Source organism: Amphiprion ocellaris, chromosome 8 (assembly GCF_022539595.1).
Source record: "Amphiprion ocellaris isolate individual 3 ecotype Okinawa chromosome 8, ASM2253959v1, whole genome shotgun sequence".
Classification (NCBI taxonomy): Eukaryota; Metazoa; Chordata; class Actinopteri; family Pomacentridae; genus Amphiprion; species Amphiprion ocellaris.
The window spans coordinates 25,008,496-25,024,023 of record NC_072773.1 but is presented as its reverse complement, the minus strand read 5'-3'; the positions used below and the strand labels follow the sequence as shown (position 1 = coordinate 25,024,023).

Sequence of the window (15,528 nt, the reverse complement as noted above, 5' to 3'; positions counted from 1 at the left end):
GGAAGTTTGTGACAAAGGCAGCGGTGCGCAGACAGAGCACAGACTGCAAAGGAGGGGTGCAGATGTTTGGCAGCTGCTTCATTCCTCCATCTGCCCCCCTGGCACCAGCACCTCTTAAACACCACACTTTAATGGAACGCTCCTGACCCGCTGGTGCGCTGTGCTCTCGCTGACACAGGCGGAGGGATTTCACATGGCCCAAGAATGACTGCTTTATCTGCACACAACTCACTGCACGGAGAGTGGAGTTTTAAAGGCTGTGTAGTTGAGATGTTTTCTGGCTACAGCTTGCCAGGTGATATTTATGACAATAAAATTAGACTTCAATGGCACAGCAAGAGAGGCTGCCAGACAGCTTAAGCTTTGATTGCAAACAGGGGAAGGGAGGAAGAGAGCCAGAGCATGTCTTGGGGTCTTCTACACTTAGCTCACCTTCCTGTCCATTTAATGTGGTTGTTCTTGTCTTCAAAGGCGTTCCACTCCTCTTTTTCCAGTGACAATCCAGCATGGCTTAAAGCATGAAAGCTTGCATAGCCTGCCACTACTCTGTATATCTAATCCTCTATTTGCTTTTAACTGGCCTTTCAGTAGTAGCCTGTAACATATAAACATTTCTATCCGGTGCCTCAGATAGAATCAGCTAATGGCCGCAGGTGTTTACATTATAGCAGTTTCCGACAGGGGACTTGAAAGGGCCTGGGTTATAACTATACATCTTCCTCTCTTTCTCACTTTCTTTTCCCCCTCTTTCATTGTCTCACTTCTTTGCTCTCTTGCCCTTGCTATGAAGTTGGTAGGTCACATCCCCCCCCGGTGCTCCTCCAACTACCCCCAGCCCTCAGCTCAGATTGTACCCAGAGAGGGGTTGACAATCCTGGACAGGACAATAGGAACAGACCCCCCTTTGTTTGGGCCTCCATGCCTGGTGACAGTCCCAGTAAACAGTGGGCACAGGCTGAGGCCAGGCTGGGTGAGCTGCACTGAGGGGCCTTTGACAAGGGGAACTAAAGCAGAAAGGCAGAACAAACAGCGTTTGAACTTTCTGTCAACTAAACACATAGAAAAAAATGCCAAATGAATAGCAGCAATTTCTCTCAAGTTTGTCCCACTAAATTTACTGTTTTGCCAGAGATGTGCATTGAAGACAAACTGAGATGTTGAGGCCTTCTACAAATACACACTAAAATAATTTAGTAAAACAAAACATAACGCCTACCTGGCTATTGAAAAGAACAGCCACACCTCTGCCAATGGAACAGCTACATTCATGACTATACAAGGGTTACAATGGAGCTCACAAGTTCTGTACATGGGAGATTTATGGTCAGTTTCTTCCACTTGTTTGGATAGTTTTTATTTCATCGAGCTCAAACTCAGCATTTGGCCTGGGGCATTTTGAGTGCAAGCACATGCACTCTTCCCACTATGATCTGAGACAACCTGAACAAATACACACCTCTCCACTTTACTCCAACAGGTTGGAGCATGATACTAAGCTCCAAAGAAGACCACACAGCAGTGCAGTGAAACTTGCCTGCCGACTCCTTCTCACTCCCGTAACATTTTCATCTCGACATGATATTGTTCTCTCTTTTTCTTTTGTTTTATCTGTGGTAGGGGTTGGTGCTCTTTCCGTCTGCTTGGTTAACTCTGTTTAGGAGCTCAAAGCCCGCGGTCAGAGGTCAGATTAATATTTATTTCATGTGTTGCCTCAGAGAGCAGCAGGCAGCAGTCCTTTGAAGACCTGTGGATGTAGGGAGGCGGATGAGGGACCCACAGACGATACAGTAAAACTTTTTTTTTCAGGGTAAACTGACCCTCAAATGAAGCAGTGTGGGGTCGGGGTGCAAGGACATGAAGAGGGTGGAGGCACATTTTTCCTTCCCTTCCCGCCCTCCCCGTCTGCCTGTCCTGTCCTCCCTTGTCTACGTTTTTGCCATAACCCCACTGGGTGCACTGCACAAACCAACGGCCTGTTAAAACAGCCTAACCAGGTGGAGCTGAGCTATTGCAAATGTTCCCCTTCTGGTGTCTCACACTTCCAGGGGCCTCATGAACATATGAGACACAGCTGTGAGACAGGCAGAAGAAAAGAGAGGGGGTGGGTATATGAAAAAGCTTCCAAGTTCACTTTGAATGGCCTGTTTAGGTTTGGGATTTGATGTCATTTTCAAAAATCTGGATCCAATATGGAATTTTTTTTAATATTCCTAAAAGGTTACATATCACTTCACTTTAAAGAATCAGGGTTCAAATGACTACACTCAGGTTTGTGTGTTGCCAGATATATTAGTCATGTAGATAAATAAGTATTTAAGGGTAAAAAAAAAAAAAAAAGCTGAGGAGATACAATATTCATAAAGACTTTCATTAGACTTGAGTAGTAACAAATGTGCTTTCAGTTAGAAAGAAAATGCAAATTGGAACTGAAAATTGCAATCGAACCCAAATGCCATTCTTTAGGAAAGGTTTCACGACATCACATTTTCTGGGAAGAAATACAAGACTTTCTTATTTGAAATGCTGCACCTTGCAGGTCTCCTTGGCATCACTCACGACCTACTTTCATCTGGATTTGGTATGTCCTGTCACCCCCATGTTTGTCTGCAATTGGATATGGCACTTGGGAACACCAGAGTAGCTTGGATGTGATTTATGGCTCTCAGCAGTCCAGCCAGATCCATCAGTTATAGTTGGTGTCACTGACAGGCACAGATACCGTTTTAGTTAAGCTTCCCATAAAGCCCGACTTAGTAGCGCTTATCCACTGCAGGATGTTATCACTCAGGCACTCTGTCACTGGTGTCATCAGCACCTCGACTGGTGCTTGACGCTGAGCTGGTCTCCTCGCCCGGCCACATACTTATCGGCATCCATTACGGAGGTGTGTGGGCCTGATAAAGGTCTACCTCGCTTCATGCAGCTCCAGGCAGAAGTCCCATTAAGATTCCTGTCTGTGCAGCGAGAGGCCTTGGCCCTCTGACTCTTGCTCTCATCACTCTGCAAGGCTATGCTGGTCTGTCAATCAGACCGGGACCCTGGGTGATCAGTCAGGTCCTCTTTAGGAGATGCTGGTCTGAGGAGCCATTAGAGAGTAGGCGGCATAGCCAGACTGGCCAAAAGCTGATGAGAAACAGAGGAGCAAGGAAAGCCTGAGGTAGAAAGTAGGGGGGCAGAGGAGCAGGAGGTGGATGTGCTGAACTATGTGGATTGTGAAGGGAGGGCAGCTCTGTTTTCTATTTGTGAGGATTAGGTTGACAGATCTGTGTTTAGTTTCTTTGGGCCTCTAGCTGCAGCTAATCCCCCTCACCTGCAGCGGGTGCCCCCCTCTGCTTTCTTTCTTTCCTCTGACCCTGCAGCCCCCGACTTCCCCCATGTTCCCCCCTCCTGCCCAGCACAAACACTCATCCCGAGACAAGCACATGACTCGTTGCACTCTGTCTCCTCAGGTTAGGGCCTCACACTCGACACAAATCTCTCTTGGGCCAGAGGAACAGCAGGGGTCTTAGGCTTTCTGGAACAGAAGAAAAAGGACCCCGACAACCTGTGGTCCTCCACATATTAGGATTTTTTTCAGCTTGGGTGAGGGGTTGTTCCTCATCACTAAGAGATAGCAATTACTCAGAAATTAAGAGCCATTACTACGGAAGCAGCTTGTCAAAGCCACTCAGGGGAAAGGGGGACCTTTGGCAAAGCTGCACATTAGGAAATATTCAGGGTCAGGTCAGGGGCACAGACCTCTTCTCTTTAGATCCTGGCTCCCACACACTCTGACCAGGCCTTCACACTGTGAAAGAAAGACCACAGTGCCTCTGCAAACACACACAGCATGCCTGCCAGCAATTCAAAAAGGTGGGGACTCTGCATGACCTAATAGTTATAGAATCTAAGCACATTTCTCTGCTTTAACAATAAAGCAACAACATGATGCAACAAAGAGACAGAAACAGGCTTTGAAAGGTTGGTGATGAAGCACTGTGTGTAATTTCCTCGGGGTGTCAAACTTATTTAATGTCATTGTGATGTTTGTAGCTTAAAACTGCTGTAATTAGTCAATTACTGTCTGGTACAGTAAACTGAACAGCTAACAAAAGAATGAGCAACATTTATAGCAACTCACAGAGCCCTAGCACACATGTTGGCCAGCTTGGCCACAACTATCAGCAAATTTATATTTAAAAATCACTTCCACATGGCTAACAGAAACAATATATATTTGGTTTCTCGCTGACTCTAACCACAGCTAATTAAACCCCCGCCCACTCTACTGAAACCGCCCCACACACACACACACACACACACACACACACACACACACACACACATGCGGAAACACACACATACAGTAGACACACCTTTGGACAAGTAGCAGCAAGCTCAGATAGAGGGTCTCATTACTGAGCCGCACTAATGGAGCTAATGGGGATTTTTCTAAACACTACCAGTAATGGCCTCCTAACTTGCACCAATGAGGTGCTAACTGGCCCACACGCATTCCTGGACCTTATTAATGGACGTAGCTTACAAATGTACCTTGACCTTTGGCTTGAAGAGGAAAACTGGTAGCTTCTTGCGGTCACTTTCAGACTGATGCATGTCAGTTATGGAGTAAATAAGTGAAACTGTATTTCATATGATCTTTATGTCTATGCAATAGTTTATAGACTGATATATACTATAATCTATAACCGTGCATCACAGTATATAAACTACCCCATGTTATGTGGTCTATGCATAGCAGGGCTGAACAATAATTTAAAATAGTATCAAAATTGTGACCTGGTGCAGTATCCAAACTACTTGAGCTGCTATTTGTTTGATAAATTCAAAATGTGTCCCAACTTACTATTACAAATGAAGTGCTGTCATGCTACAGAGATGCCCATGCATACAAATCCTATTCTCCAGACGTATGGGAAAAATGTTACAGTACAGACCTCAGCAAAAACTATTTTAACATTTTTATATTATTTTAGAGGTGAAGAAATGCAAAAAAAAAAACCCCAAAAAAACCCAAACCTTTCCACATAAAAATGTGAGACTCATATCCCAATATCAGTTAAAATAATTGCGATATGAGCAATATAAGCTTGCAAATATATATATATATATATATATATATATATATATATATATATATATATATAGCTATGAAATGTAGAAGAAGTAATTAGTAAAGGAAATATATATACTGTAGGACATGTGCAATAGAAGTAAATATACTTGCTACTGAGGTAAATAAATACTGTCTCATTAATTTTTTCCCCACTGGATACCATTCAGAAATACAGAATAGGCTATATTAATACATACCATGGTGCAGATATGTCTTAACCTGTAAATATGGTGGGAGTAATAAGATAGTTCCTGTTACAGCTTTTAGTACCTCACCTTACCTGAAATCACCGCTCCTAACTGCACAGCCTGTCATCCTGCTAGACACACCCATGAAGTTGTATAACTCCACCCTTTCAACCTGCAAAGTATATTTCCCTCCAAACCACTGCACTGTGAACAAAGAAATAACCACTATTCACATATTTAATACTCTGAAGACATCTTATTTCAGAGATCACGTATATCTCATTTAAAAAAAAAAAAAAAAAATCCATCCATCCATCACAGTAATTCATAACAAAAACATTTCGGGGCTGGCTTCCTGGATCCAGTATTTAAATGTGCACCTAACACCAAATATTCTGTGAGCAAACAACACTACCTGCATTAGTTTTTATGTCTAAAGCTAAAACCAATATTGCAAAGTCAAAACCAATATATCTTCGCAAAACGCGCGAGGTTTCCACTCGATTCTTACACGGGAACATCTGTAAATGCACTAATAGATGGTCAATAATAAGAATAAGAATAACCGTAGACTTACCTGATGGGATCCCGTACAGCAGAACTATTTTCTGAAATCGACAAACTTCGTACTGAGCTGTTGAACAATGTGGAAGCGATGATAGACCGTCGGCGAGCTGAAGAGGAAATCAGTCAGTAAGTTAAGTCACCTGCTAGCATAACAACATCGTGTTGTGCTAGGTTAGCTTGTCAAGAGTTTTCGTCATTTTTAACTGCGTGAACTCTAACAGGTGTCACTGCGGTTCTGCATCTGTCTACTGCAAAAGTTTAATGTCACCGATATCTAACTTGTCCAGTTAAAATGAGTAAGTCAGCAAAGAGCAGTTTAGCGAGACTTCACGCTGAATCGTGGTTACCAGTTAGCTAGCTGTACTAGCTAGCTAGGTGACGTTAAATGACAATATTGCAAGAAAGCAGCACTGCTACAAGCTAGCTAGCCGTGTTAGCCAACTGTAGGATGACCAAACTTTATTTTTCACAAAGTGATGAAAATGTCCTGGTTTTCACTATTTTTCATTGGGCCACTAAATTGAACTATAACTAACTAACAAATATTTTTGTTAGTTTTTGGTAAGTTTGTGATAGCTATTTTTGTTGAAGTTGGATTGCTGATATAGTAGAGGTATTTGTAAGCTTTTTTTTTCTAATATGGAAGAGACTTTTTTTTTCTATCATTATTTCATTCGTTATTTTTGAAACTTGTCATAGTAAAACATGTTGAGTAACCTCTGAGAAGCCTATCTGAATTTGTGTCTTTGGTTATAGATAGTATTTGGTAATATAACAATTTTCTATCTCTACAGAGGCGGCATATTGAAATTGTAAGGCATCTCTGAGTAAACTTTAAGTATCATTTGAGTATGTCGTTGCCGGGTCTACTGTCTTGGTTTTCGATAATCAAAATATGATCACCGTAGCCAACTGATAAAGCTACCTTGTTGTATTTGTACGCTGTATTTTACTGAAATGATCAGCAATGAAAGTTTGATTTTTAGCATGGGCATTTTAATTGTTAAACACAAAAGTTTGTCAAAAGTAGTAAATGGATAAGCACTTAAAAATTAAGGAGAACCAAAATTGATGTCACATTCTGTGAATCCAGAATACACCACAGCTGTTTTGTCTACAAGCAAGACCAAAATAATATGCCACTCTTGAGACTGTGATAGTTGCCAAAGACTTCACAAACAGTACACCACAATATATACAATACACTGTTTTAGAGGAGCTTTGTGTTTCAAATTTCTGGATGTATTTGACCGCTGTGGGGTATTATGGAAATGAATAAACAACACTGCTTTCTTGCAGTTGCAGTATTATCGTTTTTGTATCAGTGTAATTTAGCACCTTGATTTTTCAGGAATTAGTCAGAAACAAACATTCTTGTTTGATTGCTGTATCCATAAACAGTTTCTAGAATTTTCCTGAATTTGTACCATTGTACATCTAACTGAATGGAAAGAGAATCCCAGCCTTGAGCTTTTGCCAGCCCACTTTCAAAACTGTGCCACTACTGATAGTGACAGGATAAATTATTGTCTATCGTTTCATGGTCATTTTTAGTGTCTTTGATCTGGTGTCATATCTTTACTTCCAGGAGGGAAATTTTGACCCGCATTGAAAGCGTAATCCTCGGAATAGTGACCAGTCTGTCCAAAGACGAGGCCCCTGTCCTGGCACTGCCCAAGAGGTCTAGCTGGGCCAGTGTCAGGTAAGTTTACTCAAACAAACTGCAACTTGAAAAGTTTTCTCTTCACCCTGAACACTGCAGTCATTTTACACACACTGTGTGGGATCCATGTAAGCTTCTTGACCTTTCAAAGATAAACACAAGCATTCATGTTGTGTAAAGAAATAAACATTTATCTATACCGTTTTTTTGTTTTTTTTGTGGGAGGGCAGGCCACACAAGATGATTAGATTGCTGTTTAATTTCCTTAAGGAGGAAATACACACTTCAGCTCAGCCTGAATTCATGCAATACACGTTTTAAGCAGGCTGCAAGGGCAACCAGGTGGAAGAAAAAAGTCTAAGCTTTCAACTTTGATTCAGAGATGACTGAAGCTGAAATAACTTCCTGCTGCTTAAAAGATGAAAGAGTGATAAGGAATTGAAAGCACTGTGCCTACACACACAAACACAAATTTGTAAAGGGCTTTAATGTGACTAGTATGTGGAGACCTTATGCTCAGAGCTAAAAGGACTGCCTGTTCTTGTTTTTATCAAACCTTACAGCACTTTCAAGCACAGTATGATTTGGATCAGACCTTTTAAATGTGAGAATCCAATAGATTAAGCACCAAAGATGAATCAGGAAGGAGAGGTATGGAGGAGCCTTCTCACAGGTAGCCCTCAGGGTCTGGGGAATTTTAGATAACTTGCAGGTGGGATCTGATTTTCAAAGCTCCGAAAGTAAATGTGGTACGCAGACAGTTTGTAGATTTGTTCAGTTCCTTCTTTTCTTGCATTGTTTTTATCTATTTCTATAAGTATTTTTTTTCTTTTGTTACTTCCCACTTAAGCTTTGACACTGCCGTCGGGCTCCAAATGAGTTCAGGATGTTCTGTCACCACCATTAGGAGCGACTGCCCTGCATCTGCCACTAAATTTGGTGAGAAGTTACACATATCTATGTTTTTATATTTTCCCATCTTGCCTTGTTTGCAGCTTTTCAATCTTAACAAATAATATTCTTTTTAGTCAAAAAGTCTTCACATTTGTTTAGTATTTCATGTGGCTTTTGTTTCTATTCATTGTGAACATACGCATAAACAGCAGCGAAAGTTAGATTTAGTTTTAGATGACAAATTGGCAGAGATAGAACATATCGAAAGAGGTTGTTAAGGGTTGGTTTACCGCATGTATACAAGAGAACATCTTTTCCCGTTTTTAGGAAATGTGATGTAGCATTCTTGACAGTGAATTTAGTGTTTGATGTTTAATAATGATAAAAAAATGTCTTTGTTTCTCTGTTCAAAGCTCAGATTGTCAAGATTATCTCAGTCATCTACAGGCTTGTGCAGAGCAACTCATATGCTACAAAAAGGTTAGATGTTATCATCGCACCTTTTAGTGACGCCAATAAACATCCATTGTCTTTGCATACCAATGCATATCAGTAAAAACAAATTGATTTTGCTCAGATATTGGTGAAATTGTGTTTCCACAGAGACATCTATTACAACAACACACAGCTGTTTGGTTCACAGAGAACTGTTGATACTATAGTAGATGACATCTCCTGCTTGCTGAAGATTCCTCGCAGATCTCTGCATGTCGTAAGTGTGCATGTCTGTGAGTTTGCATGACTGTGTGATTGTATTGTGGAAAACAAAATTCTCACATTCTTTTGGAGTGCTTTAGTTCTGGTCTCACAGACGAAATCTGTTGAGTGTGGATATTTTATTTTTGCTCTGTTTCATATCTCAGGAAACACCTGTGGAGAAAAAATGTTTTTTCTGATCAAACAGAAGTAGAATTACAGTTGAAATCAAAGGAGCAGTCTTTGAAAATGTCTGCATGCATGTGTGTGTTAATATGAGTGTGGGTTAAATTGTGTGGGTGTGTAACTTTTGTGTCACTAGTTAGCCACATCCAAGGGATTAATCTCAGGCCATCTGTGTTACTTGGAGGAGGACGGCACAAGGATCAACTGCCATTCGAGCTCTGCTGTAAGTTCAACCAACGACCTAGACCAATTCCCCTATAAGTGTTCATGTTACTACACTGAGAAACATTACATCAACTATAGCTGGATTTATGAGTTTCATTCATTAGCTTACAGCGTACCTCCTAAAAAAATGGAGCTTTAAGTCTGAGCTATTGCAGCTAATCAGGTCCTTTTCATTTACATAGCTTAATGTCACAACTGATGACTGCACTACGGGGCTGTATGGTATGTATGGTATATGATATCATCTGGCCGTAGACCCTTGATATGGATGAGGAAGAAATTTCCATAAAACTAGGAAAGAAAAGATGTCCCTTTCATTGGACGAACAGAATTTACAGTTTCAGAGATGTGAAGAATTGTGGTCAGCATATTCGAGTTTCCTCCAGCTGTACAAGTTTCTATTGCCTGTGGAAAACAACAGATTGAAAACAACATGAAGCAGGTGGAAGAAAAGCTCAGTAAACTGCTGCCTTTCATTAACGTACGTTTAGCAAAGCCAGCTCTGCTTCAAACCTTCTCTTCACCAGGATCAAGTTTTCTATCACGGGGAATCAAAGAATATAAACAAGGGAACTGCATGGAATAATCCTATTCAGCAATGAAACAAGGTGGACCTGCCCATTGTTTCTTGTATCACAAAGTGAAAGTAGACATGACTATTTTGGGAATAATGCAATCCTGTCCAATGAACGGGTAAAATGTGACACTAAATTCCGAATCACAACCGTGACTACAGATGCCAGAACTCGTATTAACCCCTCTTACTAAATCCAACTCATAACTTTATGGTATCCTGAGGAGTCTTCATTGTAAACTGCATAAATATAATGACAAAAAGTTTGGATGGTGTTCATAATGCCCAACGAAACCTTATTTTTTTAAAGGCAATTCTGTTGCTTCTTTTTATACATTATTGTCACATTTTACAGCAGATTACTGGCACCAATTTACTAGATTGAGTTTTGCAGATGACAGAAATGTGTCTTGCAACTAGTGTATGTCTTACTTGAAGATGTGATGCCATAATTGCTGTATAGTGCTGCATGCAGTGTCAAACACTCCACCGCTCTCCAGTACGACTACGCTTTCAGTTGCTCTTCCAATTTTTCTGACTTTGTTTTGTTTTCAGGCTGTTGCAGTTTCATCAAATATTGTTGGAATTAGAAGTATCCTTTGTGAGGTCTGTGCATATTCGCAAATCTTTCCTTTTTGCCACTTTTTTGTACTTTAGTATTGTGCACTGCATACACTGTATGTCTTTCTGTGTGTGGCGTGGAAAGATCATGTGGTTTTTGCAGCTGTTTTCATTGACCATGTTCAGATATTGTATCATCTGCAAAATTTATCATGATAGTTGAGAAGGATGCAACGTTCCAGAGACTGCTAGACGACCACTTCTGCACAAAGCTCTCTCCTTGCATCATAATCACAGTGAGTTTCTTGTTCTTCTTCTTCCACTAAATTTAAATGTGACTTGAATCATTCTTGTCTGAATGTTCTCTCCGCCCAGAAAGAGCAGTATTCTGTTTACTTAGTAGGTGTGTTTGCGTGAATCAGGGCAAAGGTGTGCCAGATGTGAACAGCAGGTTAATGGTGAGGAAACTTTGGGATGTGCTGCAAATCCCCATCTTCGCCCTGGTGGATGCTGACCCTCACGGTACGACAAATCATCTCTCAGAGTGCAAACCGGTTTAGTTCTCACACATAGTTTGCATATTTCAACACATTTAACAACACTTGACTCTTTTCATCTTCACATACACACACACACAGCTGGGTCGCATTCCCCGCTAAGCCAGAAAACATTAGCACCTGTCCAGTACGTCATGGTGCCTAGTCTGGCTATTATTCCCATTGGCGTGATCTTGTCCAGGCGGGATGGCTCTGTTTCCGTCAGCTCCCATACCTCTAACCCTTTTCCCAGCGCATGGCGAGACACATATGTAATGCTTTACTTTGTTCTAAGCTCCGTTACACATCTCGGAGGATAATTGCTCTGGTATGTCGGTGATTGCAGCGCGTCTCTGTCTCTCCCTCTGATTTTCCTAGGCATTGAGATCATGTGCATCTACAAGTACGGATCAGTGGTGAGTCCTGCCATGCCAGTTATTCCTGTACTCCGCATTATCCAATGTAGCCTGTTTAGTGTCTCCCTGTTAGCAATATGTAATTATGCCCCTCTTTGAGTTAAAAAAAAAAAAAAAAAAGAAGGGGGGGGGGGCAATCACGCATCTCAGAATATTTAAACTGACATGAATGTTTAGTGATCATATGGCAACATGTTTCTTGATTTCTGCGGTGTTTGTGCAATCATCCTTGTGTCATTGTGAACATGTGTCGGGCATAACCACATTACGAAGGTGCAGTGCTGATTTTTTGTGTGTTTGTTTGAAACTCTGTGTATAAGCATGTCATGTGTCTGTGTGACTGGGCGTGTGTGTGTGTGGGTTTTTCCACAGGCAATGTCGTTTGAGGCCCACAGTCTGACCGTCCCCAGCGTTATGTGGCTAGGCCTCCTCCCCTCTGACCTCCAGAGGTTTGGACTCCGCATTCGCTACTTCCTACTTCCTCCTCCTGCCTCTAATTGGGATTATATTCTGGGGACATTTAGATTGTTTGTTTTGGTTTCTGTTGCTGTTGCCTTCACTTTTTTTTCCTTTCAGGAACTGCATCTGAGAACATATTGAGTTTTAAGTATATATCCCCTTAAACAAATTTAGGCCAAAAAGGATTTTTTTTTTTACATGCATTTAAGTGTAGTCTATACTGTTTTATCTTTATGCTAACCCCTAATCATAAACATAATTCTTGTGCATGGACAATATCCATCAACAGACATGTCTGAAGAAATTCATTTGGTCATGCTTAATAATGTCGGAATTGTGATTTTTTTTTTTATTTTTAGGTTACGAGTTCCCGAGGAGGCCCTGATCCCGCTCTCCAAGAAAGATGAAGGCAAACTCAACAGCCTCCTCAAAAGACCATACTTAACCAGCCAACCAGACTGGCAGAAAGAGGTGAGTGAAAGGAAAGAGGGAGGTAAAATGAAGAAAGAGTAATGGGGAGAATGGGAGAGGCATTGGGATGTGTGGGTTTGATCCATTGTGATGAATTAAAGCATCAAGTGTTCTGGTATTTAGATAGAAGTTCTGTCCTGGCGTGAGATCCAGTGCTTTTTTTTCCACTCTGTTTGGTATTCTTTTTGCTAGCGTGCCAGTCAGGACTTAAAATTTTCAGTACAAAACCTTCCAAAAAACAATCATAAAACCAAAACAATAATGGCAGTTAAACAATAACAGCACAAAATCTTAACCTGAGTCATTCAGTCACTGACACTGACTGGGCGAATGGAGCAATCGGGTGAAATGAGGAATCTGTTTTGTGGGAGAAATACGTTAAAGGAGTCCAACACACTCTCAGTTAAACCACCAGTTTGGTGCAGTTATTTAAACAGAAAATTACCACAACTCAGACCATCCAACAAAATGAGAAGGAACAAGACAAAACATATCCAAGCGTCTGCAATTGCGGTTCAGTGACACATAGGGTGAATTTACAAATATTGACAACCAAATCAATCCTCGGTGAGTTGATCACTCAGTTGGTTTGTAACTCACTTTGACAGGGATCAGTAGGTTGTATGTTGCCAAGGGAGAGAGAGGACGGTAATTCCTGGAAGAGTAATCCAGCTCTGAACAAACACAACTCCACCACTTGGACCACAACTGATTTCTCAGCAGCTCTACACGCAACCATTTCTTTGGTAACACAATAATTGAGATAACACAGGCCAAAATCATCTCAACTCGGCCTTCTTCAGTCTGTCTGCCTCGACATGCTTGTGTATCACCGTGATGCTTGGTTCAAAGAGTGCTGGGAAGCATATTGTGAGTGGACTGACTGACAATAAGATGTTTTTTTGTTTTTTGTTTTTTTTTTAAGAATACGGATGAACTTCTTCACTGGTTTTGCAAAGCACCTTCAAATGAAGTGGGCGATTGCCATATTATGAATTTGTTCTACTAACAAAAGAAGCTTGACATGAATGTGTTTGAACTTATTTTGAAAATAGTTTAAATGAAAGTAAATGTAAGTTATCAATTAAATGAAAACACTGAATTTTGTCACTTTCACACCCGCAACCTGCCACACTGAGCTCTTATGAGCCTACTTAGGAAATTATTGGCCTCAGGAGCACTATTCGTTTTTCAGAAAGGAAAAAAAGGTGTTCTTCCTCAGAGGTTAACAGTTATAGCGTTTTGCTCATGTGACACATGGTAGAGGAATGTGTGTGAGAAGACTCCAAGCTCAGTGGTACTGAGGATACAGAGAGCCATTCTGCTGCAGAGTGGCTGTTAAACACCTAATGATTTATGCTTGTTTGCACGGCTTCCTCTTGCATACTCCTCAAAATTGTGTTTGCTCTTGTTGTAGATGGAACTGATGCAGCAGAGTAAGGTGAAGGCTGAAATACAGTCGCTGGCAGCCATAGCTCCTGACTTCCTCACCAGCATCTACCTGCCCAACAAGCTGCGCTACGGAGGCTGGGTATGAGCACGATGCTGCCACTTAGTGGAATCACAAGTGAACTGCTAAAGTTAGTTTCAAAACTTAAAGATCTAAGATGCAGCTGTTACACCTGACTTCATTAGATTGAAATATTAATATAAGTTTGTAGCGTTTTCATATTTATTTGTTGAAATTATTTGTTTGACCTTTGTGTGGATACTGCATGTAACTGAGAAATATATTAAAACCCTGTGATCCCACTAACAAGTCAGAGCATGTGTTTGGTCTCATATCCTTCTTTGCAGTGTTTGTATTATCAAGATGTTTGGCTCTGCAGTATGTTAGTTGACTTCATTTCAGTGTTGTACAATTAAATTTTTCCAAGTGTGCTTTGCAGGATTTGCAACTGCTTACATTTATACTTTCTGATGTAAAAATCACCAGTGTGCTGACAACAATTAATTGACTTGGAATCATACTGTCAGTAGAGGTGTGTTTTTTCGTAAGTACAAATTAGGGGTCAAGCTGCTGTTTTTTGTATAATCTGTTTACCAGCAGCTGCAGGAAGTGTGCATTATGCTGAAAATGTGTATTGTCATGAACTACACTTGGGAAGAAAACTTTGAACTCTTTAAAATTTTTGTCAATATCACCACCAACATTGTAGGAAAAATATTTTGTGAATGATGTATTTTATACATCATATACGTTCTTCAGGAAACGTATTACTGTGAAGCAAAATGCCCGATTTTAGATACAGTGAGGCTCAATTTTAATAATTGTGTGCTCTTTATGCATTACTTGAATTTATTTATTTGCAGACTTATATTCCCTACTTTACTCCAGCTTTTAATAATGTCAAGTATACAGGGCGTCCTCGACTTACGTCGGAATTCCATTCACACGTTGCGATGTAATTTGATTTTTGCCCTAAGTCAGAACTCACACTCTCCTACGTGTCCCCTATGTATAGCACAATCCAATGTAGCGTACAGCCGGCGAATGAAAACAAAGCCATCTTCTTCTTATAGCACCGCATGACGATGTATTTGTCTGCTCCACTCGCCATCTAGTTCCACATAACCAGCTGTGACGTAACAATGAAACGTGACTCGAGGACCTCATGTAAATGTACAAACATAGTTTAATCGTAAACAGTGTTTTAACTGTTTTAAATATTTTACATATATAACGAAATACATATTTTTAGGACATTTTAGAAACTTTTGCCTGCATGACAAAGGAAACAAGAAAAGCACTCAGAGCGCAGTAGTCCACCAAGGCTGCTTAGTCGTATGATTTTCGACAGATGAAATTACACATTACACTTTAAACAATTCGTGGTCCTCAGTGGTGGATTTGTAGTAGGAGTGCAATCATGTGATTGTCAGCAAGCAGCTGACGTATTGTTCACTTGTATTCATAGTTACAGTGACACCGTGACACTATCTCACAATGATACGGAAATCCTTATCAAATCCGTG

General features: G+C 40.7%; 1 protein-coding gene across 1 annotated transcript; it reads left to right on the top strand.

Moving 5' to 3' along the window:
• The first annotated feature begins 5,616 nt into the window (after positions 1 to 5,616).
• On the top strand, positions 5,617 to 14,315 carry spo11 (SPO11 initiator of meiotic double stranded breaks). Its single transcript, XM_023299224.3, has 13 exons — positions 5,617 to 5,997; positions 7,460 to 7,573; positions 8,385 to 8,473; positions 8,842 to 8,908; positions 9,032 to 9,140; positions 9,447 to 9,533; positions 10,665 to 10,701; positions 10,857 to 10,966; positions 11,093 to 11,192; positions 11,585 to 11,622; positions 11,995 to 12,071; positions 12,441 to 12,552; positions 13,970 to 14,315. The coding sequence occupies exons 1-13, from the start codon at positions 5,885 to 5,887 to the stop codon at positions 14,087 to 14,089; spliced, it is 1,173 nt and encodes a 390-aa protein (XP_023154992.2). The 5' UTR covers positions 5,617 to 5,884; the 3' UTR covers positions 14,090 to 14,315.
• The last annotated feature ends 1,213 nt before the right edge of the window (positions 14,316 to 15,528 follow it).

Bases quoted from the DNA above. Each gene is read 5' to 3' on its own strand.
- spo11 (XM_023299224.3), top strand. From the start codon at position 5,885: ATGGGATCCCGTACAGCAGAACTATTTTCTGAAATCGACAAACTTCGT. The intron at 7,574-8,384 runs GTAAGTTTACTC...TTCCCACTTAAG, and splicing joins TCTAGCTGGGCCAGTGTCAG to CTTTGACACTGCCGTCGGGC. The intron at 9,534-10,664 runs GTAAGTTCAACC...TTTTGTTTTCAG, and splicing joins ACTGCCATTCGAGCTCTGCT to GCTGTTGCAGTTTCATCAAA.